Raw genomic sequence first — 25396 nt, 5'->3', positions numbered from 1 at the left:
TTACCAGGGCATGGATAACTGTGGCAAGGCTCTGCATGGTTGTACACCTGTGGGTGGGTGTTTGAACTGGATGATCTCCAGATCTCTTCCCAATTCATTTTTTTTAAAATGGCAACCCAGGCCATGCTTAGCAGCATCAGCTTACTGTTAGATATACTAGAGGTGACAAGTTGACATGGGAACCAAACAGTTGGCTGATTGCTGTAATTACTGATACTCCAGCTTAACTCTGAGGTGTTTGCAGAGAAATGATTTAAAGGTCTGCATGGGGAGCAGTTCAGAGTTGGGCACCCAAAGGCACACATTCTAGCAAGAAACCTAGAACCGGATAACAAAGAAGCAAGGTGGAAACAATATTCCCCTCCTGCCATCTCATCTCCATATCCAAAAAACCTTGAGCAGTGATGCTTGTTGTCTCTCCTCAACCCTTTCATTTGTGGTTCTTCCAGATGATGTCAGATGAAGCAAGATTTGTGCTGTTTTCTGTCTTCAATGAAAACCTCAGCTGGTACTTGGAGGAGAATATCAACCAATCCTGTTCTGATGCAGCCAATGTCAACCCCCAGGATCCTGAGTTCTATGCTTCCAACGTTATGCACAGTGAGTAGCCCCAGAGGAAAAGCTGTGTGGGGCGGGGGAGGAAAGGGGGGGAAGGGTGCATCCCTATCCCAGAAAAGCTACACACACACACACACACACACACACACACACACAGCCACATACAAGCTTAAGCGTGCTGTGAGAGATCTATTTACATCATCTAAATTTCATTCAGTACAGGCCCTTTCAGAAGTCCTTTTATTGTGCGTTAATAATCATTTGAGCTCATGATACTATTTGCAGCAGCCATACACAATCCCGCTTTCAGTACCTGTCTGTGCCTTTAGAAGTTTTGGGGTGCTCATACTACTTCACTTATAATCAGTGCATATCCTGTAACTTTCTGCATTACTTTTTATTCAGCAAATGTTCTGTGTTGTTCTTTTTGTCCACTTTTGTGGCACATGGGCCCCTCCAAACAGCAGTAATTCATTGGGGAAGTTTTGCACATCTAATAAAGCAGAAAAAAATCACCACTAATGTACTATTGTTGTGTTGCAGGGAGGCACTGAGCACTCTTACTCCACCCATGTGCTTTACAAAAACTAGCAGCTACTTTTAAAATAGTCTTTAGGGATTCCAGGACTCTATTATTTTAATCCTCATCTGTTTGTTTTTGAAACTCTTCTTTTGGCCTCAGTCCACCCTGTGACCTGGATGTCCATGGCATTTTCCCCATCTCACTTTTCTTACAGGTATAAATGGCTATGTTTTTGATAATCTGCACTTCAAGATTTGCCAAAACAAAGTTGTGTATTGGTACATCCTCAGTGTAGGTTCCCAGACTGAGTTTCTGTCCGTCTTCTTCTCCGGGAATACTTTTCAGCACAACACAGTCTTTGAAGAGACCCTCACGCTCTTTCCCCTCTCTGGAGAGACTGTCTTCATGTCCATGGAGAAACCAGGTGAGTTAGATGTGCTACTTAAGGTAAAGGTACGCCTGACAATTAAGTCCAGTTGCGAATGACTCTGGGGTTGTGGCGCTCATCTCGCTTTACTGGCTGAAGGAGCCGTTTGTCCGCAGACAGTTTTTCTGGGTCATGTGGCCAGCATGACTAAGCCGCTTCTGGCGAAACCAGAGCAGCGCACGGAAACACTGTTTATCTTCCTGCCAGAGTGGTACCTATTTATCTACCATAATTTCCGCTCTATAACACGCAGTTTTTTCCTCCTAGAAAGTAAGGGGAAATGTCTGTGCGTGTTATGGAGCGAATGCCTACGGATGGCGGGGGAATCTGCTGCAGTCGTGAGCAGTCCGTGGCTTGCTTTGAAACAGCAAAGCGGGTGTAAGCGGCTCCTGTCAGCGAGCCCAGCTGGGGAGGAGGGAGAGAAGCAGAGTGGGAGAGGAGAGTACTGCTTACTCGTGTAAGCGGCTCCTGTCCGGTTGGCTGCTTTAAAACAACCCCGCGCTCTCTGTCCCTGCCTGCAGTTTTTTGCTGTCCGATTTTGATTAGCCACTATAGGGGCTGTGTGTGTGTGTGTGCTTGAGCTATCATTCTCCTCCTCCTGCTTCCCGTTCACTCTCCCAGCGCCCCTGCGACTTTAGGATTGATACTCTGTGTGTCTGTGTGTGTGTGAGGGATCGTTCTCCTTCTCTTGCTTCCTGTTCACTCCCCCAGCGCCCCTGCGACTTCCAGCGCCCCTGCGACTTTAGGGCCAGTTCTCTGCATGTGTGTGTGTGTTTTGACCTCACTGCGCTTGTTGGGGGAGAGTGTTGGTTGCAATTTTTCTTGATTTGTCTCAGAGTGGTTACTATCGTGGTTTCCTTTGTTTGTCTTAGCGCGTTGCTTTTAATTATCTTTAAGTGTGAGTGTGATCGTTTCGGCAGCTGCCGAGCCGAGGAGGAGGGAAAGAAGCAGAGCCTGCTTGTTTTAAAGGAGCAAAGCGGGAGAGGAGAGGAGCCTCTCCTGCATTATTAGCAGCATCCTTCTCCACACACCCCATGTGTGTTCCTTCTCCCCTTAAACCCCTCTCCTGCATTATTAGCAGCATCCTTCTCCACACACCCCACGCGTGCTCCTTGTCCCTTGAGTGCTTTTCCTTCCCTCCCCACTTAAAACGTGGTTACAAAGCACGGATCCACATGGATCCTCAGGATTTTTGCACTGGGTCACTCCAAATTCACCATCAGATCACATAGCATGTCCATGGCTACAGCCTGACCAAAAAAGACATATGCACCCACTGTTTCATGGGGCCGCAATGGCGCAAAAATGTGGTTAGAAAGCATGGATCCACCTGGATCCTCAGGATTTTTGCATTGGGCTACCCCAAACTCGCCGTTAGATCACATGTCTGTGGCCACAGCATGAACCACAAAAATCATACATCCACTGTTTCGTTTAGAATATTTTTTTCTTGTTTTCCTCCTCTAAAAACTACGTGTGTGTTATGGTCAGGTGCGTGTTATAGAGCAAAAAATATGGTACTTGCATTTTGGCATGCTTTCGAACTACTAGGTTGGCAGGAGCTGGGACCAAGCAATGGGAGCTCACCCTGTCGCGGGGATTTAAACTGCTGACCTTCCAATCGGCAAGCCCTAGGCTCAGTGGTTTAGACCACAGTGCTACCCGCGTCCCATGCTACTTAAGACAATATGCCAAATCTGATCTCTTCCTAAGCACCAGAAGTCATTTGACATGAAAAAGTGACTCAGCTTCTCTAACCTTTAACATTATTTAATGTCTGTCCTGCTTTGTTTTCCTTGAAAGAAGAGTTAAAGTGAGGATGGCTAAGGAGGATGGACTCATTTAAAGAGGCTCAGGAGTTCCTTCTCTTGATCTATTGCAGGCGTAGCTAACATTGTGCACTCCAAACATTGTTACATTGCATTCTCACTGAACTTGGCAGCAGCTGGGGCATTCCATAAATCATTGCCACTCAAGCTTCTCCACCTGTGGGTGCTGAAACACCTCCCTCTGGCCACTTCTACTGGAAGTGATAAGGTGGGCAGAGCACTGCCTATTACACTTTTGCCACCTGAGGTGGGCGCTTCACCCTGCCTCATGGGTGGGCCGGCTCTGTGTGGCCGGAGCTGATGGAAGTCAGACTCCATCTGCAGGGCACTGGGTATGTTACCTATTATCCATTGTCTCATGCATACAGTAGGATAGTGGGGTCTGCTCTGTACCTTCCCAGGCTGCCTCTGTTCTCAGTAAAAGAGGTCTACACATTGTCTGTTGGGACCTGGTAACCCAGCAGTCAGCCTCTTTGAATTCTTTGACACATTTTGAATTTTGTGAGAGAGTGTTATTGGTCCTACCCCTTCTGGTTGTGGTACTCCTAACTGAGCTGAAATAGAGAAAGCCCCTGTGCTTTATTGCCAATATTGATCTCATTTTTTCCTTCAATCCTTTTACCTGAGACAGGCACATGGATATTGGGATGCTTGAACCCAGACTTCAGGAGGCAAGGAATGAGAGCCACGTTCACTGTTTCTAAATGCCCCAATGAAATGGAGTATGATTACTCTTATGAATTAATACCAGAAGGTGAACTAAATGAAGTCAATGTCTTGCAACCAAGAGGCTTCCCCAGGAAAAACAGGCTTGTCAAGCCTTGCCTAAAGAAGCATGGAGATGCAGAAAATGAAATGCAGAAGACCAACCACCGTTTGGCTCCTTGTCGTGAAGCCAATAAGCTTTTTAAATTCAACAAGAAAAAGAATACTACTGACTTGCCGTCGCCTCCTGGAGAGTCCTTATATCAAGATAACATTTATTTACCTTCTTCCCAAGACGACCTCATTAAGCCCACTGATGCCTTTCCAGCAGAAGAAGAACCATCATCTATACTCAAGCAAAGTTTCCAACAGCATTCTTTCACAGGAAACTCTTCTCTCTCATGGAAAGAGTCTCATCTTAATAAGAGTGTGTTAGAAACTGCAACCAGTCTGGGTAATGAGACTCTTCCCTTTGGGACATTCAGCCCACTTGAAGGAGCTGGGATGGTCCAAGAGAAATCAGATAAACAGGAGGCAGTGGAGATCATGAAGCCTCATTCAGCCCCTCCATTGGAAAAGGTGGAGGCAATTCCTGAAGACCATGTTACCAGCATTCAGTCAAAGGGGTTGCAGGATGGGATGGGCCTTGCAGAAAGACTGACCTTGAATGTGAAAAGACTCCCTCTTAAAATTGACAATAATTTAACACAACAAAATGAAGTATATCCAGATTCCAGATTTTCTGAAAGAGCTTCTCTTGAAGATGTAAACACATTTGAAGGACAGAACACTGTATCATTGATGCCAGATACAACGTTGAATGAGAAAGTGGGACTGCAAATATCCTATATGGATAAGGGCTCTTTCTTTAACATGAGTAGTACCTCTGCATCATTAGATGACTTGAAAAGTAAGCCACTTATTCAGCACATGTCACTGGACAGTCAAAACACTGGTCCACCAAGATTAGAAAGTAACCCTGAAGCTGAAAACATGTTGTCACAGAGCTTTGGCACAACCTTTCAAGCTTCTACAAGCTACTCATCTCATAAGGCAACTGTCCAAGGGAACGAATCATTTACATCAAGAGAACCATTGCATACTAGAAAAAAAGGAGTTGAGCAATCTACTGCAACTATAGGAAGTCAAGGCCCTTTTACATCTGTAAGTGAAGACTTCCTTCATGGCAAAAATAGTGCACATACAGCCTCTCATGACAAAATGCATGAGCCAACGCGTCCAGCAAAGCGTTTTCAGGGTCATGAGACAGAGATGGTTGACACAGCTACTAGAGGCCCAGATAATTTGAATGAACATGCTTCTTTATTTGCACAGAATGGTGAGCAACTGGCTCCAAACAGATTGACTAGCAACCCAAATATTCTAGAGAAGTCTGACTATACTAACGACATTCTGGAGAGTAATGATAGATTCTCTACACATCCATTTCACACCAGTCAAAGACCAGATGGCTCAGTACTCCAAGAAGGTTTCCAAGAAACTAGCCAAAATAAGGATTTTTGGGGGAAAGAGAATAAAACTTTGCTCATTGTTGATGCCACTGCCAACAGAATCTGGAACCCAAATTCCCATGGATTTCTGGGTACTTTGTTGCTTCCTAAAACAAGTTTATCAGAAAAAGAGGATGCTTTTCATCAAGGGGAGTCACCTCCATCACAGCTAGTTGACCTGGGAAATGACACAAATTCTAAAGAGTTTGTAAGAAAGGGGGAGATAAAGCTACAAACAGAACCAGAAATTCAGAGCCATGAAAAGTCATCAGATGGGATGAGGTTGCAGCCCTGTCATCTGGGTCTTCATGGATGTGGTGGTCACTTGGAAAAGAGGTCTCTGAAACCACATCGGGCCACGTTGGAAGAAAGACATGCTGTACCAGCAAGGGAAATGAAGAGTTCTGGAAAAGCTGAAGAAAGAGCTCAGGCTTTACTCAATGGTAACTTCTTCAAGTTAAACAATAAGGCCAAGGCTTCTATAATAAAGGCACCTTTGGCAGATGGGGCTACAAGAAACCAACAAACAACCACACTTGGCAAGACAACTGCTGCATCTTCTCTGTTCACCTCAGTCCAGTCCAGTCCAGCCCCACACTCCCTGAACCTTCCTGATTCCCAACAGACTTGGAGAGGAGCCAGTTTGTCTCACGAAGTAGAGGATGTAGGGGGTGCAGCTGACACCATTTCTGGTTATACCAGAACTCTTGGGCACAGTAGTATGGAAGCCAAACCTGGACAGGCCCCCACCGTCTTTGCAGGAAGACAAATCAAAGGTGCTGGCTTTGTTCTCCATAAGACCACCAGGCAGACAAATGAGGCTGGACTTCCTGCAACTCCAGAGGTTCATGTTATGACTCACAGTGATCCAGAAATAAAAAGGGAGAAGTCTGAAAATTCTGAAAGATGGGCCTCAGCAGAAAACGATCTGGACTCTCAAGGTCACCTAGCTGTCAATCTTCCCTTTCAAGAGCAGCTGTGGGAGGAAGCAGATAGACAAAAGGAAATCCATAGCGAAGGAGGGGACGTTCGTTCGATAAGTGGCAATATTCAAAAATTTGAAAGGAGGAAAAGAGTAGAAGAAATTGGAGCCCCAGTGCATGGATTCAGCAAAGGTGAGAGTAGGACCTCAGGAGCCAAGGTCCATATGGAGGTCTCCATGACACCGACCGATCTCAAAGGATCTATGGTGACAAACTCCTCAAAGACTCTGAATCGAGCACCCGACTATGATGATTACAGCAATTCTGAGGACAAGCAAGAATTTGATATATATGGGGAAGATGACCAGGATCCACGTACTTTCACTGGCAGAGTCCGACAGTACTTCATTGCTGCAGTGGAGGTGATGTGGGATTATGGGAACCATACATCTTCACCATATCTAAGAGACAAGTAAGTTCTGCCCAGCTTTTGCGGACTGTGGGGCTAGAAATTCATAAGCCGCAATGCTCTCTAGAGCAGCCATTTCCCATGTTGGGTCCCAGGATTGTGCTGACCTTAGAATAAGTTCCCATCATCCCCGGACAGCATGTTCCAGTGTTTGGAGATGGTGGGAGATGTAGTCCAATGACATCTGGAGTCCCAAGGCTGAGGAAGGCTGATCTAGACCAGGGAGCTTATTTGAGATGCTCCTGAGATTTTTCCTCCAAACGTTTACCTCCCAAAATCAGAGGTGATGTGAGGAGAAAGAGGGAAATGCTTTTGGCTGATGCTGTATTGAAACTTTCTGAAATGGTGATGTAATTTCCTCATAATCATCCTTGTACTGCTTTAAGAGCATTTAATAAAAAAAAGTTGAATACAGTGGTACCTCAGGTTACATACGCTTCAGGTTACAGACTCCGCTAACCCAGAAATATTACCTTGGGTTAAGAACTTTGCTTCAGGATGAGAACAGAAACCGTGCTCCGGCGGCGCAGCAGCAGCAGCAGGAAGCCCCATTAGCTAAAGTGGTGCTTCAGGTTAAGAACAGTTTCAGGTTAAGAACGGACCTCCGGAACGAATTAAGTACTTAACCCGAGGTACCACTGTATTACATTTGTATCCCACCCTTCTGCCAAGCAGCACAGGGCAGCATACCGTACATAGCGCCTCCCCAACTTGTTAATTTTCACAACCACTTTGTAAGGTCGGTCAAGCTGAGAGATGGTGATGACCCAAGATTGCATCCTGAGCCTTACAGCGGATTAAGGACCTGAACTGGGACCTACTGTATAGTGTAAATGTTGTCTCAGTGTTCCTTAGAGCTGCACAGTGCATGGGCACATATGTGAAATGGTGACCTATCTGTTGGATTTTGGGACAGCAGAAAGTTGCAACCATGATATGTGCCTTAAAGAAAACAACACAAGAGGAGCTGATTGGTAGTGACTAGATAAAGGTCTACTTAAGAAATATTAGGGGACAGGATGGATAAATGTTGCAGAACACCCTTTCTCTGCCCTAGATGATGTTGGATTGCAAGGCAGTTACATATAGAAATGCTATCTGCAGCTGCTTCAAAAAAAAAAGTCTGTACTTGACCACACCAGCCTCTTACGTTTTCACAGGGATCTGAAGAACAGCTGGAAGAAGCCATCCAGGCAGTACAAGAAAGTAGTTTACCGAGAGTACCTGGACAGCTCTTTCACTCAGCCACAGGTCCGTGGAGAATTGGAAGAACACTTGGGCATCTTGGGACCATACATCCGAGCACAGGTTGATGATGTCATCATGGTGAGACACTCGATGTGAAATACGAGAAGAGTTGGAGGGTGTCATCTCTCATACTTAAAGTGGGACTATAAAAACAAAAATAGTCTATCCCCCCTCTACATACATTTGTTTAGGTCTGTATTTTAACTTACATATCATGTCCAGCTCATATCATTGTAAGAAAAGCCTGATGTCAGCACCTGGAATTCTTAGGCAACTGCAAGGACCCCAGCCACCTAGTAAGGGCCCAGTGCTTGCCACTTAAATTCCCTACAATGCCCTTGACAGAGCTTTGCTCTGGGGCTCTGTGAAGAATTGAAATGGCAACTAGACCCAGCCACTTGGCACTGGTCAGCATCCCACTGACATACTGTCCAACATTTTCATTTAAAAAACAGGGATTCATGTCTTCCAGGATGTGCTCCCTATCGAGTCATGTGACCCATGCCACAATCTTGCCCTGGAAAAAGTGCTTTTTCCAGGGCGAGAGCGCGGCACCACAATCTCACTCCAAAAACCAGGATGTCCCATTTTTTTCCTGAGATGCTTGGCAGTTTTGCACTGATAGAGACAAGGACACAGCCCAGGGCTCCTGCAGACCTCGATCCAGTTTGATTGTCCATAACAGGTTAGTAGCCACACACTTTGTGTTAAGGAGTCAGGGTCAGCTCTACCATTAGGCAAAACGAGGCAGGAGACAAAACTTTGGATGGCAGAACTGTATGTGCCACATGAACTGCCCTGTGCCACTAAGCTAGCCTGCTGTCGGATGCCCAACAGGACACTTTTTCATCTCCACTGTCAGCTGCCAGTTCAGTTGACTTTTGTATATGGAATGGGAAATGGGGGGAAACACATCACCTTGTCTTTCATCTCAAGCAGCAAAATGTCTTGGGCTGGTCATGTATAGGAAGAAGGTCTATGGGTGCAGTGGGGGGCAGGGCGTCATTACAGTTACCTGTGTAAGATTACTTCTTTTTTTTTAAAAAAAGTTATTTAATTACAATTCTTCTTGGTGGATGATTGGGCATATTTCTGCCTTTGTGCATTAATATATCCATATGTAAAAGGGCAAGGTACTTAAAAAAACCAAACTGATCATTTAGGGAGGGGGCCAGTAATATGCCCAATGGGGCCAGGCCCCCAGGGTTACCCTGGTAGTTTTGGCTCAGATCAGCCTTCCTCAACCTGGTGGCCTCCAGGCATTTTGGGCTACAACTCCCACCAACCCAAGCCAGCACTGGGCCTATAATCTTCCAGCTTAAAAGGTGATGACCCCAATAGAGTAAAGAACAGCTTGAGTTGTCTTTGTTCTTTATCCCCCTTCCCAAAAGTTAACTCTCCTCTTTGCACCTGTTCTTCCCTCCCTTCACCCAGGTGACTTTCAAGAATCTGGCTTCCCGCCCGTATTCATTCCATTCTAACCTGCTGCCCTATGAAGGAAATGGGGAGGAAGTAGAGCAGCCCATCCAGGACTCTGTGCAGCCGGGTGAGGTCCGAGATTACTCCATCAAGGTGTTGTCACACATGGCTCCTACAGCCAATGAGTTTGACTGCAAGGCATGGGCATATTTCTCCAGTATTAGCCTGGTAAGTGGGTAATGCATGCTCTCCTGCTGTTTATATCAGGGCATTTCATGGGACAAGAGGGCTGGCCAGACCTAACAGGGGGCACCTTGCAAAGATTAAAAAGCGACGTCTCTTCTTGCAAGCTGATGAAACTTAATGTGCAAAACAAGCAAATTATATCTGCATACTGATGATTTGATTTGATTGTCATTTAACACAAGGCTGTCTCCAGGCAACTTAGATCAAGTTTGAAAACATACAAAATTGTTAAAAACAGCTACCATCATAAAAAAAAACCTCCAACAAAATATAAGCAACCAAATTAATACATTAAAACACCAGCTTCTATGAGATGGGGTGAACTTACCAAGAACAGCATTAAACTCAGCTAGATCAAATTCCATCCAATGCGTAGTTGTAGGGGAAAGTCTTAACGCAACACCAAAGGATGTCAATGGCTGCAACAGGCCTCACTTGGAAGAGCATTCCACAGGCAGGGGGCCACACTTGAGAAGGCTCTTCTTTTTTTTCTTGTTCCCCGAGTTCTATCAGAGGGAAGATCTGCATGTGCTCTTGTCAAGAGAGGAGGTCAGTCATGGCTAAGGATGGAAAAAATAGATTCAGTTTGCATTTAAAGATGGATTTAAATGCAAATTTAAATTGCACTTTCTGAAACAATATCCAAAGTGAAACACAGCCAACTTTTCAAATTTGCACTTCTCCAAATCTTGCAATGCGGTTCCCTAGCCAAGTAATGTGTACAAAAATGCATACACCAGGATAAATATAAATGCATATATTAGTGAAAATAGCATGCACAACTGCATTATATCTGGGGAAATTGTGTATACAGTATTAGGCAAAAATTACAAACAAAATGTGTATTTTAGGGCAGATTTGCACTAAAATACTGATAAATATTCATGATTACATTTTATATAATATTCATCAGTATTTTAGTGCATATATTTTAGTACACACACACACAAACACTGATGTGGAAATGTAGAGAACTAAACTCAAGGCTGGGAAAAACAAAACCAGCAGATTTCCCCATTCCTAGTCAGGTCACAGAATGTTGCTTTTCAAGATTTCAGGCAGAAGCCCTTCCCAGGCTTACCTGGCTTGAACCTGGAATGCCATGTGTGCAAAGCATGTGTTCTCCCACTGAGCGACACCCCTTCTCTTTGGGGTTCCCTTTCCATAACTGCAACTCCTCATCTGTTTAGTTAAGACATCTGAGGAAGTTTGCCACAGATGGCTCTAGGACGTAATTGTCCTTGTTACTTCCATCAGCATCCCCTTTGCTTTCCATGTTCCCATTCTAAGTGGCATGGGCGCAAAGGGAGGACTTTGAAAATTACATCTGATGTGAAAGTGGCCTTGTCCCGCTTAATATATAGTAAGGATTGCTGCCCATCTGGGGAAACCATTAAATGAAAGGTGCTATTGTGGCAGAGAAAGGGAAGGGAGCAAAGAAAGGGAAGGAAGAGAAGGGATGAGAGCTTCATACATGTCAGCTTTGCATAGCTATAACTGGATCTGACTTCTAAGATTTCAGTTTTTATACCAGACTTGTAAGTAGGCCCACAGAAAAGTAGCTAGCTTGCAATTCTTTCTTTTTTTTTACACCCCCTGTATACTGGTCACAAAGGAGGGGAAGCTTTATTCTCCAGGAATCTGTCTAATCCCCATTAAAAGGTGAGGCTTCTTAGCCTCATAATCCAGGTTCACATGGCATGAACTTGACTCTAAGCTGGGGGTAGCCAACATGATGCCATCCAATTATTGCTGGACTCCAACACCCTATCAGCCCCAGCCAGCATAGCCAGTGGTCAGGGATGATGGGAATTGTAGTCCAGCAATGTCTTGGAGAGCACCATATTGGTGATTTCCGTATTTGCAGTGCTGCTGGGGTACAGGAACTGATATACCTCACTTCCACCTGCCCTCAATTTTCAATTCTAGGAGAAAGACCTACACTCTGGTCTTGTTGGACCTCTGATTATCTGCCGGCCTGGAGTACTGAGCACAGCATACAGAAGGCAGCTGGCTGTCCAGGAATTCTCCTTGCTCTTCACCATCTTTGATGAGACCAAGAGCTGGTATTTTGCTGAGAACCTTGAGAGGAACTGTCTGCATCCCTGCCACATCCAGACAGATGATCCTGCCTTTAAAGCAAGCAATTATTTCTATGGTAATAACCTTCTTTCCACCTCTTCGTCTCTTTCCATGCTCCCAGTATAATTGGCACTGGGGCAAGGAGAGATGTGATGGAAATCCCTACCTTCTCCCAAGTAAATCTACTCAACTCGTTGATAGAAGCTCCGCTCTGTGTCCCTCTGCTGTGTGATCTGCAGAAGGTGGCTGTATAAGATGGAGCCTTTTCAGAGGGGAACACCTGATGGCTCTTCCTGACTGTCGCTATTTTCAATCACATGCCAGTAAATTCAGATTCATAGAATTGTGTTGGCATCTGTCTGTCTAGGAAGAGAATGGAAGAGTGCGCCTTTGGTGGACTGATATGGGACAGACATATTTTCTTGCAGCTGGGGAAGACAAATAATAGAATCGTAGAGTTGGAGGGACCCCCTAGGGTCATCTAGTCCAACCCGCTGCAACCATACCAGACACTACTTAGCTTTGCAAATGTCTTAGCAGCTTTATTGCTGTACCACTGGGAGGTTGTGCAATTAAAGTTGATTAAGAGCTCTTAGGGCCTGTCCATACCCTGGCTTAATGTGGATTGTGAATCCCTTGTGCATCCCTTAATTCTACCTGTCTGCGTGCTGTTTTCCTTCATCTGCTGTTGCCCTGCACTTTCTCCTCCCAGAATCCAGAGATTCCCTATGCAATCAATGTAACTCTTCCATTTGGATTTTCAGAGCATAGGGAATTGGGCTTTTTGCAACAAGGAAAGTGTGGGATATATGGTATTAGCTGCTTTTGTATATACTGCTATGTTTTGTTTTATATGAAAACAATTGACTGTATAAGAATTGTTTCATATGAAAACAAATGTATATATATATCAGAACAATGGAAAACAATTGCATACATAAGGCTTTTGCTCTTCCTTTTCCCCATTCTGATTTTCCTTCTTCTTTTCTTCTCTCTGTTCTCCAGCTATCAATGGCTATGTCAGAGACAGTCTACCAGGACTAGTGATGGGTCAGCACCAGAGGGTGCGGTGGTATCTGTTGAATGTGGGTGGTGCCAAAGACATCCATTCTGTCCACTTCCATGGGCAAGTCTTTACTATCCGAACGGCCCAGGAGTATCGCTTAGGAGTCTACAACATCTATCCTGGTAAGCCATGAAATGGATGTCTTTATACATAACCTTCTTGCCAGCTTATATCTGCCTTTGGAATACTATGGAATATCCTCAGGGGGAAAGAGCTCAACAGCCAGTGCCTCTTTTATAGTATTAGAGGACACATAGAGCAGTAGAGAGTCAGTGTAGTGCAGCAGTTAGAATGTTGGATTGGATCTGGGAAACCAGGGTTCAAATCCCAACTGGACCATGTAGCACGCTGGATGAACCTGGCCCAGTCACTGCCTTTCAACCTAACCTACCCCACAGGTTTGTTGTGAGGATAGAACTGAGGAGGGGTAGAACAAGGTATGCCATCTTGAGCTCCTTGTAGGAAAGGTGGGATATAAATGTAATAATGATAACAATAAACCAAGTAGAAGCCATGTAAAGAATCATGCTAAATCATGCTTAGCTTACATCATGCTTAACTTAAACCAGGGTTTAGCAGAACTCAGTTCTTCAAATTCATCATTGTAGAATTTTAGGGCCGTATCCAACTTTGCTCTACCCTAAGTTGGCCCATTGAAATTAATGGACCTAGGTTAGTCATTTCCATTGACTTCAGTGGTTACTGCTCTAAGCAACAACTCTAATATAGCCCTTAAGAGTTAGAAGGGACATTGGAGACTATTTTCTTTCAAAACACATTTAAAGATAGCCAAGGACTGTGTTGTAGCATCTGGAAATGTAGATCATATTCCTCAGTTCCTTCACTCCAAGTAAGGACTGGGAGAATTTAGACTCACTCGTTTTTGATAAGTCTCTAATATAATGTTATGTGGGGTGGCTTTTTTTTGGTTGGGGGGACGTCCAGTCTGCATGAAATCCTGGTTCCCCTTCCAAACTTAGGATCCTGTATCTGAGAGTAGAATGTATAAGGGGAAATTTGCCAAGTCAGTTCTTTTGTCAAGGTAATGGCTTTGGCTGGCTAGTTTAAGCACTATCATCTGGCATAACCAAAAGTGTTGCTCTGTGTCATAGAACAACTGGATGGGCCTTTCCCTCACCCTCTTCTCTTAGCTGCTCCATAGGAAGACAATAGCCAGAGTTGTATGTGGGAGAGAGCTGGAAACAAGCTAGAAAACAGACTTTGGGGCTCTCATGGAATTTTAATTGGGATGCAATAGCTGTTGCAGTATTAATGCTGTAGAGCCCCTCCATCCTATGCTCAGATTGCATGTACACACACACACACACACACACACACACGTAAATAAAAACATATGCGCTAAAGGCATCACAATCTCTGCTGATCTTCATTCCAAGGAAACTGAACCCTGGGTAAGTACCCTGGAGTCTCTCTCACTACTTGGAGATTAGGGTGGCAGGTAACAACAGGTATAATACGGTACCAGCCACTTTACACATTTGAATCTGTTGCTGGTTTTTTAACTAGGAGAATAAACATGGATAGACATAGACAATGCTGAAGCCACAACAGCACCCATGTAAACTAGGTGGCTGCTCTCTCCAGCTTTCATACATACTTTGAACGTTCTTTATCATATCCCAGAGAGAGTCTTTCAAAGGCTAAATTGCCCACAACATGTATTGTAACTGAAGCTGACAGAATGGACTGTAGCTACATGGAAGGCTGTGTAGCTCAGTGGTAGAGCATCTTTTAAAAAATAATAATAATCAGAAGGTCCAAGGTTCAATCCCCGGCCTCGCCAGGTACAGCTGGGAATTCCCTGTGTCTGAAATTATGGAGAGTTGCTGCTAGTCAGTGCAGATAATACTGACTTTGTATAAAACAGCTTTCTGTGATCTTAACTCCAGTTCTACCGGAGTTCTACCACACACACACAAACACACACACCCTTAGGAAACAGCAATTGTGAGTAGCCTGGGGAAAGGAGTGCTACATCCCTGCTAAATCCTCTCTTCTGCAGATTCCTTGTTCAACTGTAGAGCTCAAAATGCTGCAGATGTGCTTTTTGAACACTGGAGTGTGCAGCAAGGCTGCTTGGCAAAGTGGCAGGAGGAGAAAGGGTGGAGCACTCCCTCTTTCTCTCCCCCCTTTCTCTACTCAATATCTCTTATAAGAAAAAACTGCTCTTTTTCCCTTATGGGGTATCCAAGAGTTGTAGTATCCAAGGGTTCCCTATCGGTAGGAGAAAATAACAGAGGCCAACCAGAGTATATTGAGAAGCAAAGTGGCTATTAAGCCTGATCTCTATTGCAATAGAAAAATACTGTTGCAACAGGGTCCGCACTCCCCACACCCAGGAGGGAGGAGAGAGAACCCTGAACAATGATGCACAAACCCTTATATAGACTTTTGAAACTGCCCAATCTGTAGCCCAAGACCACCCCCCTGAAGCATCATACATACATCACAGAAGGATGTATACAGCAGAGGAGGTGATCTACAACAGAAATCCTGTTTGCCAGGATACTTGATAATGGTGACCGATTGCATTACCTGGCCAGCCTGGCCATTCTTTTTGCGATGGTTAATACTTTAGTTCCTGAATCCAGGTCACAGGCTCACCCTATTCATACACAAATCTTCTTTGGCAATCACTCGTAGCAGAGTAAGATTGTCTTCCATAAACACGGTTTTATCAATGAGTCTGTAAGTAACAGTGGAGGCCAATTCTGGATCCACATGTCCTTCCACAGTGGGAACATTGGTTTCCGGGTGGGAGTTGATCACGGTGTGGATTTGCCAAGCATGCCTTCCTCTTAGCATGTTTCTCCCTTGCGTCCTGAGTTTGAGTGTTTTCAAAGCCTTTGGTAAAGGCTGTTCCCTAATTGGAGCACTCACAGGTAAGTGTTTTCCAATTGTTGGTGCTTATACTACATTTTTTTAGATTTGCCTTGAGACAGTCTTTAAACCTCTTTTGTTGACCACCAGCATTACGCTTTCCATTTTTAAGTTCGGAAAATAACTATTCTATTCCGAACTTATACACAAATACACCTTTTAAAACAGAATTTGTAAGCAAAAAGACAATGGGAAGGCTTTCCCCATTTTCCTCCCTTACTGCAGAGGAATATTTGAGGTCACTGGGAGAGTCAAAATGGCTTCAGGATTGCTCTCCTGTACTATTTCAGACACATGGTTTATATACTTATGTATGTGTTTGCCTTGTCTATCTATGAACATTTATTTTGTATTTGAGACCTTAGGGTTGTTATAACACCTCTTAAAGCTGTTTCTCTTAGACAAAGAACTTGCATTTGCATGTAACATCACTTCATTCTGAAGGACCACCCTCTTCACAAGGAGAGTCTCCAATGCTCAACCGTAACTCACATGCAAAACTCTTCTTTCCTTCCTCTAGTGTTCAGCACCCAGTAGTGAATAACCAGCTGACCTTCTTTCCCCCTTCTGGTTGCAGGTGCCTTTGAGACAGTGGAAATGAGCCCATCCCACCCTGGGATTTGGCAGGTGGAATGTATGGTTGCTGAGCATGAGCAGGCTGGGATGAGTGCCTTCTTCCTAGTGTACGACCAGCGTGAGTAGCAAAGCACAACATTCATCTTCTTGGCACTTTGATTCTCTGATAGGGACAGGCTCAGATCTCAGTTTCTCTGTGTTATGTTTCTGAAAAAGACATAAAAGGAGTGACAATACATTCCTAAGATCCAGATTTTTACCACTTAGCTCTAGCTGTTGATCAACCCTCACACATCTGCAAGTTGGACTGAAAGCTACTTTCAACATAAAGCTCACATTTGATCCCTGTGGCAATCAGACAAAGAGCAGGTCAGGATACACTTAAAATAACATTTGTAATGGGTGAAGAGATGAAAGGGAGAGTGCTGTTCTGTTGCATTTTACAACAGGTAATGGGGAATTGGCTGTTGCTTATTGATAGAGCATCTGCTTTGCATGCAGAAGGTCTCAGTTTCAATCCCTGGTGTCTCTAGGTAGGGCTGGGACAGAACCCCTGGCTGAAACCCTGAAGAGTTGTTGCTAGTCAGTGCAGACAATTTTGAATTAGATAGACCAATGTCTAAGGTTCGGTGTATAAGGTAGAGTCCTTATTGCTTCTATGGATTTAATGACACCCCAAAAACCTAGGCAGGATTGAGATCTTTGCAACTTTAGTCCTGCCTTACAAGAGCAAGCCATCAGGCATTCCAAATATTAAGCTGGAATTTGCAATATATTACATGGTCTGGCATTCCCAGAACAGCTCAAAGCCCAGAATTTAGAAAATGTTATTTATAAGTCTTTATTAAAACACCTTTATATTTTCTCAAACTTTTCATTTCAGGGTGTCAAATTCCTCTGGGCCTAGCTTCTGGCTACATCGCAGACTCACAGATCACAGCTTCAGAACACTATGGTAAGCACTTGAATCTTGGTTTATTAATTGATGGAACACTTGTTTCTGCTACAGATTCTTGCCATCCCATTTAGGAGGAATGACGCATTTACCAGAACATTACAGCTCCACAGAACTCTGTGAGTGTCTCATATTTTGAAATCAGAACCTCCACACCATGACTCCTGGCTTCAGGTGCTTCCAGGCTCATCCAGGGAGCTCATCCAGACAACCTGCTTATTGTGCATTCATTGTGATTTGCTTGCACAAATATTATATGATGGCTATTCTTTTGCATGCAAAATGCCCCCGTTTCAGTTTCCAGACTCTCCAAATAGGGCTGGGAGAGGCTCCTGTCTGAAACTCTAGAAAGCCAGGAAGGGCTTGTGCATACTTTAGCTTAGTGTAGATTGCGAATCCCTTTTAATTCCCCCCTCTTCCATGAGGGATTCTCCTCCAACCACACTTTCTCCTCCCTAAATCCAGAGTTTCCCTATGCTCTGTAAATCCAGATAGGAGTGCTACATCCATTGCATAGGGAATATCCAGATTTAGGGAGGAGAAAGTGTTGGATAACAGTAGCTGGAGAATGTCATGTGAAGGAGTCCCATTAAAGGACTGTGAGTCCCATTAAAGGACTCACAACCCACATGAAGCTGAGGAATGGAGAGGCCAGTCAGTGTAGACAATGGTGAATAGATGAATTAATGGCCTGACGGCATAAAGTAGCTTCCCACGTCCCCTGGCCCTCCACTGAGGGGGCTTCCAGACTCTCACTGTTTTCAGGTGGGAGTCAGTCACATACTACCTGCAAATTCAGGTTGTGCAACTTTAATTATTACGAGGTCTCCTGCGAGAAACCAGCTTCCATAATGGAGATTGGGACTTCCGGGTCGGCGCCATCGCCGAATGGCGGGCTCCCTCCGAGCTCCGGAGGGAGCCTGCTCGGCAGGGGCTGGGTCCTACCGCACCGGCGATGCGGGGACCCTTAAAAACCACGGCCACGGAGGCCGTGGACATGGAGACTCGGCTGGCACCGTCAGCGCCCTCTCGATTCGTGAAGGAGCCTTTTTAAAGGCTACGGATCGGGTGCCGGGGAGGAGCGTGGTGCTTTGAGTCCTCTGCTATCCCTGCCGAGCGCAGCCGCATGCCATCCGGCGGAGAGCGCTGACTTCTTCTATTGAAAATTTGGACCCAAAAGAAGAACCCGTGAGTAATTGGAATATGGACTAAAAAGAGGGATAAATTTTTAGAATTTGGAGCGAACGGGGGAGGTGGAAAAAAGGAAGTCAGCCCCCCCCCAAATTGTAGAAGAGCCAAAACAAAGGACTGGATAACTAAGATCGAGAAGAACCTTATCTTGCCGAACTAGCAACTTCGCGAGGGAAATTTATAAGATTGAGCTGGAGGAGAAAAGTGGAATTTGTATTAAAAAGCAACCCCCCCGGAATCCCTGGAGCGATTCGTGAAAATGCCTGGAGAAGAACAACGGAGGTTTTGACAGCTGTCAAAGAGCTGTCAAAACGGAAGAATGAAATTGAGACTTTGTTATGAGGACTTTGCCGGCTACATTTGTTATAAATTGGAGATAAATTGTTTCAAATAAGGATTTATAAGTTATTTGGACTGGCGGATGTGATCTGGAAGGGAACTTTGTTATTGTAATCCACCTAGAGGAGCTGAGGGACATTGCATGTGTTTTCGACGGGAAACTTGAACAGTTGGATAGAACTTTTAATCTCCTGGGAAACTGCAGAAATGGAACATTATTTTGTCTACAGAGGCCTACACTTTACTGGAAACAATGGATTAATCTGTTGAAAAATGAAAGGAACATGATGTAATGTTTTGCTCCTGAATAACAAGCCTCTGTAGAGACACTAGAAGCCTTTGGAAAAAGAACATTTCTGTGAGGGAACAGGGAAGTAAAAAGGAGGAGAGTGATTGACAAGAACAAGGAAACAACAAGAACTGGACAGAATTGGAGTGGGAACATTTGGGATATCCAGATTTGACAAGTTTATGGATTTAAAATTGGAGTTTATACTCCTGGATATAAAAATCTGGATAGAAGAAATGGGCCCCCTTTGATAGACTCCTTCTATGATTGGACATCTGTAATTTTAAAAATGCCAGAAGTTTAATATTTGCCATTTTAAAAAAAAAAGACCGGTAAAGAACCAGAGGGATGTGGGTTTAGTGAAAGGTGGGTTCATCAGGAAGACATTAGAAGTGGAGGGATAGGAGGAACGCAACAGGGAAAGAGGGGAGGGAAATTTGGAATCCAAAGGTTGTAAAATTATTGTTTGTTTTTATTCTATTTTTATCTGTATTATATTTGAAAGGGGGGAACTCGTGGAAGGGAATAGGTCGACCTTAGGGGATGGAAATTTGGATAAATTGAGTTATTGATGATGAGTGTATTTTGGGAATAAGAATTTGTTGAATATTATTGCTTTTTTGGAAGATTTGGAACACAAGAGGGGGTGGGGAGGGGAAGTCCTGGATATTGGAAAAAGTTTATGAATTGGATTTTATTTGTTTTAATTTGGAAAACCTTAATAAAAATTATTTTAAAAAAAAACATAATGGAGATTGGACTTTTTGTGATGAGGAAAGTGATAGGAAAACACCTTGGAAAGTATGAAGGAGATGCTTGTTCTGATGTGGTGTCATCTCATCTCCCTGAAAACAAATCAGAATTAATGCTTATTAAATGGCCTGAAAAAATATCAGAATGAATGATTGATAAACAGGTTGACTGGTAGCACCATGAGTCCTTGATATTTTTTAAGCGATTGGTGGGTCCAGAGTAGCACAGGCAGCAGAGTACTCCTCCATTGCTGGTCTTTCACTGAAATTTCTGCTGCTCCAACCTGTCTGCAGTAGCACAAGCAGTGGTTCCTCCAAAGATGGGTGTAGGACCCAGAGATGTAGAAGATGTGCGTGGTGGTAGTAGCTCTAGCTACCTCGCCCACTGCTTCCCTGCAGAGCTGGGTGACTTCAAACAAATGTTTACTTTTTAAAAAGGAGACCGGTGTCAGCCATAGAGTGCTCATTCTCCTGCTGACTTTGGCAACTGACCTGTCCATGCTGGCTTCTGGCACAAGGCCTAGATGGGCTCAGTCTTCAGAGACAAAATAGAGACATTCAGCCTCCTGTTTACTTATGCATCTATGGGCACTCTTGAAGTGCCATGTTTTCCATGTGGAAGTTGCTGTTATTTGTGTCATGTGTGACTTTAGGTTTCCGCTCATTCTTATGGGGTCCATGGAAATGTTACTTTCATCTGAGCATTCAGCAAATGAGTAGTGTTGTGTTTTTTTTAAAAAAAAAAGTTTGGGAAAGACACCCAGAGACCAGAGGGATGGAGGATGACATATCCAGTGGACAAGACAAAGCTTTTCAGGCACCATTTGCACTATACATTTAAAGCAATATCACCCCACTTTAAGCAATAATAATAATAATAATTTTTTTAAAAAGTATTTTTACCCTGCCCTCCCTGGCCAGAGACAGGCTCAGGGTGGCCAACACCAGCAAAATCACAATAAAAACATAATGGGGGAAAAACAATTTAAAATACAGGTTAAAATGCAATTTAAAATGCAGCCTCATTTTAAAAGTATCCCATGGATCAAAATCGTAACGGGAGGGAAAACATAAGGGTCAGACTGAGTCCAAACCAAAGGCCAGGCGGAACAGCTCTGTCTTACAGGCCCTGTGGAAAGATGTCAAGTCCTGCAGGGCCCTAGTCTCATGACAGAGCGTTCCACCAAGTCAGGGCGAGTACTGAAAAGGCCCTGGACCTAGTTGAGACCTATCTAACCACCTTGCGACTTGGGACCTCCAAAGTGTTGTCATTTGTGGACCTTAAGGTTCTCCACGGGACATACCAGGAGAGGCGGTCCCGTAGGTACTTGGGTCCTAGGCCCCGTGGGGCTTTAAAGGTCAAAACCAGCACCTTAAACCTGACCCTGTACTTCACCGGGAGCCAGTGCAGTTGGTAAACCACAGGATGAATGTGCTCCCGTGGCAAGGACTCTGTAAGGAGCCTTGCCACAGCATTCTGCACCCGCTGGAGTTTCTGGGTCTGCTTCAAGGGCAGCCCTGTGTGGAGCGAGTTATAACAATCAATCCTGGAAGTGACCGTCGCATGGATCACTGTGGCCAGATCAGGGTGAGAAAGCTAAGGGACCAACTGCTTGATACAGCGGAGGTGGAAAAATGCCACCTTTGCTGTGGCTGCAACCTGCACCTCCATGGAAAGAGAGGCGTTGAAGGTTACACCCAAGCTCTTGACAGAAGGCACTGGCACTAATTGAGCCACCGCAAGAGATGGGAGTTGGCCCCCCAACCCCATGTCATCCCAACCCAGCCAGAGGACCTCTGTCTTCGAAGGCTTTAACTTCAACCGGCTCCCACGCAGCCATCCAGCCACAGCTTCCAAGCATCTGGTCATTGTGCCCGATGCCAAGGCAGGGCGGCTGTCCATTAACAGATAAAGCTGTGTGTCATCAGAATATTGATGACAACCCAGCCCAAAGCTCCAGACAATCTGGGCAAGGGGGCGCATAAAGATATTGAAAAGCATTGGGGAAAGGATTGCGTCGCGGGACTCTACACACCAAGGAGTGCCGCGGCGACAACTCCCTCCCTAGCATCACCCTCTGTCCCCGACCTGAGATAAAAGAATGCAGCCATTGTCGGACTGTGCCCCGAATCCCCACACTGGCAAGGCAGTGGTCTAAAAGTTCGTGATCGACCATGTTGAAGGCTGCTGACAGATCTAAGAGAATCAGCAGTCCTTACCCGCCTCGATCCAGCTGTCTATAGAGATCATTGATTAGGGCGACCAAAGCTGTCTCTGTCCCGTAACCAGGGTGAAAGCTGGACTGAAATTGGTCCAGAGTCGATGTTTCATCCAGAAACCTACCAAGCTGTTTGGCAACTGCTCTCTCAATCACCTTACTCAGGTACAGAAGATTCGAAACCGGGCGGTAATTAGATAGATCTAAAGGATCTAGAGATGTTTTCTTTAAGAATGGACACACCACTGCTTCCTTCCACTCCCCTGGGAAAGTCCCTGTGCCAAGGGACTGATTGATGATCTCACCCAGGGGAGCCCGCACCTCGTCTGGACACGCTCTAATCAGCCAGGACGGGCATGGGTCAAGGGGGCAAGTGGTGGGCCTTCCAGCTCGAAGGAATCTGTCTACATCGGCAGGGAGTATCAGATCTGATTCTTCACTCAAAGAATCCTGGGAACTTTCCATTGGTGTTAGGAAACCACTACTCCCATTCAGAATTGTAACTTTGTGAGGGGAATAGGGGTCTCCTAACAACTCTCAGCACCCTTAACAAGCTACACTTCCCAAGATTCTTTGGGGGAAGCCATGGCTGTTCAAAGTGGCATGATAACTGCTTTACTTGTATAGTTCAGATGGGCCTCAGTCATTGGTAGGCAACCTCTGGCCTCCTGGCCTAATTTGGTTCATGAAACCATTTCAGCCAAACCATGCTGAACAAAAAGCTCAACAACTTTGCTGAAGCCTCTCCCGAAGAAGCTGAACAAATGTTGGTGTTTCTCCCCAAATAGCTCAACAATTTTGGTCAATCCAATGGGTAGATCACTGCCAGTGTTTTTATAGTGGGAGTAGATCGCAGTCTCTTGGAAGCTGGACATCCCTGAAGTATGGCTTCTAGGGCAACTGGAAAAAAGCCTGTTGTTGAGAGAGAGAGATACTGTTGCTCCCTTCCCAACAATGCTCGTTTTCTAATCTAGACCTATTCCTCCTTCCTTCACTTTTCCTGTCCAAGGTCAGTGGGTCCCCAGCCTGGCCAGGCTTGACAAATCTGGTTCGATCAATGCCTGGAGTACTGCAGAAAAGAACGCTTGGATCCAGGTAGGATTTATTAATCAGGAGGGGGGTGGGGCGTAGATCTTGCAGGTGAATAGCACTAACACCAGTCTCAGAGGGGTGCAGAATCCTCAAACTAGCCTCTGCCTCAGGCAACGGTGACACTAAAGGTTTTTAATTCCAGAGAGAGGAGCCGTATTCAGGCTCCTTTCTCATGCCTTCTACGGAAGTGTTAACACTTGATTAAGACTACTGCCTAACCCTACTCAGGAGCTATATTCTCACAAATTAGCAGAACATATGAGTGGGGGCAAGTGCCATAACTCCACAAGTTGGAGGGTGAGCATTTACAGTGAAGAGCCAACCATGCTTGTGGATGCTCCTAGGTGAGATAGAACTCTGGTTTTCCAGGGTTCTGCATCACACAGGGAGCCTGCATGAGTACAGGAGACTCCTTTATGGTGATGGTTGCTTACTAACTGTGGAAGGGGGATAGTGATGGTGGCGGCAGCAGCAGCAGCAGCGGGGAGAGAGTGGACTTAGTGAGCTTATCTATCTTTATGCATTCTACTTACTCACAGACAGCTCTTCAACAGAGTAAGGTTTTTATACTTAAATTTCTGGAGAATGCGTGAGTAAAGAGACTGGGGCTGCCCTCTGAGCCTTTCCTCTGGCATTGGCACATTCAGAGCAAAAGCCTGGATGTAGCCTTTGCATGCCAAAGCTTCCAAGAAAACTGATACCCCAGTTGCTCAGGGTTCCAGATCGCATGGAGCCTATATAGATGTGAAGCCTCCCTCTTTCCCTTCAGACCTTTTGCTCTGTACGCTCAGCGTGACTTGCCCCCTGCACCTGAAACTGTAAGTCTAAATGCCTGGAGAGGGCAAGTGTAAAGAAGCAGCTCTTCTGCCCTTGCCACAATTGCCTCAGGAGGGAGGCCTGCTGTGCCTCCTTCCCTTATCGTGGCTGGCAGTGGAGGCAGGTACAATTCGGCAAATAGGGCACTGCCTCTGCCTCAGTCTCAGTAGGGAGGAGGAGGAGGAGGACAGAACTAGTATTAGTTGGTTCTGCCTGTCATTGGCTTTCTGGGTCCAGCTACTGTGGGGCAACCTGCCTCCTGCCCTTCCAGTCCCAATGCGCTGGCTAGGAACAAACAACCATGGGCTATGAGCAGTCATGAGGTAGTGACCAGTGAGCCCTTCATGTCTCCACAGGAACAAGAGCTGCCTGTGAATAGGCAGGGTGAAGCAGTTTGTTTTTAGAGGTGTGTGTGTGTGTGTGTGTGTGTGTGTGTGTAGATAGATGATAGATGATAGATAGATAGATAGATAGATAGATAGATAGATAGATAGATAGATAGATTTTGTTAAATCCCAGAAATTTGCTGCCCTGTGCCCCTTAAAAGGAGAGGCGGGACACACACACACACACACAAAATATACATATACATATACGTATACATATACGTATACATTAGTGGCAGCCTTCTCTTCCTGAACATGGATCTTTCCTAGCCCTATCCGAAGATACCAAGGACAGTGGTGGCTGGTGCTCTCTCGGGCTGGTGGGGAAGAAAGCAGGAAGACCAACATTAGGCAGTGCTTGAGCCAATGACAGTAGAGCCAGATAATTCTAATGTTTGCCCTCTTGAGTTTTACAAGGGGCAACACTGAGACTGAGAAGGAAGCAGATGGGCAGGGCCACCCACTGGGTAGTCATAACTAAGAAGGTAGGTGTAGGAGGAATTGAAAATTGAAATACTTTATTGTCACTTGTACAACTTGAATACAGTGAGATTACACGAGCACCCCCCACTCAGCTCTTTTAGTCTTCATTCCCCTTGTTTACTGACACACACACACCAAACCTGAAAGTCAGTTGCGCTGTTGTTATCTTTTCATTCAGCAGCCTAACAGCCCACAGATAGAAGCTGTTCTTTACCCTGTTGGTGTGACTAATCATGCTTCTATATCTTCTGCCTGAGGGCAGGAGATCAAGAAAGTGCCGGCCAGGGTGTGAATCATCCCTGAGAATTTTCCTCACTCTCCTGAGGCAATGTTCTTCCGCTATTTCATCCAGCAGATTCATGGGACAGCCCATAATATGTGTATTCACCAC

The 25396-nt window shown here is 45.1% G+C and overlaps 1 protein-coding gene across 5 annotated transcripts in view; it reads left to right on the top strand.

The window, feature by feature from the left end:
• Positions 1–25396, top strand: part of F8 (coagulation factor VIII) — an 82604-nt gene that overhangs the window by 44396 nt on the left and 12812 nt on the right. For all 5 annotated transcript variants that reach the window (XM_081897294.1, XM_081897293.1, XM_081897296.1 and 2 more), the window contains 10 exons: positions 450–600; positions 1296–1505; positions 3969–6948; positions 8106–8271; positions 9628–9840; positions 11788–12016; positions 12946–13128; positions 16485–16601; positions 17367–17438; positions 23238–23323. In XM_081897294.1, the coding sequence (XP_081753420.1) occupies positions 450–600; positions 1296–1505; positions 3969–6948; positions 8106–8271; positions 9628–9840; positions 11788–12016; positions 12946–13128; positions 16485–16601; positions 17367–17438; positions 23238–23323 (4407 nt within the window). The remainder of the gene's footprint in view (positions 1–449; positions 601–1295; positions 1506–3968; positions 6949–8105; positions 8272–9627; positions 9841–11787; positions 12017–12945; positions 13129–16484; positions 16602–17366; positions 17439–23237; positions 23324–25396) is intronic.

The sequence above is a fragment of the Podarcis melisellensis genome, assembly GCF_964234715.1.
Source record: "Podarcis melisellensis genome assembly, chromosome: Z".
Classification (NCBI taxonomy): Eukaryota; Metazoa; Chordata; class Lepidosauria; order Squamata; family Lacertidae; genus Podarcis; species Podarcis melisellensis.
This window is presented reverse-complemented; position numbering and strand designations above follow the sequence as displayed.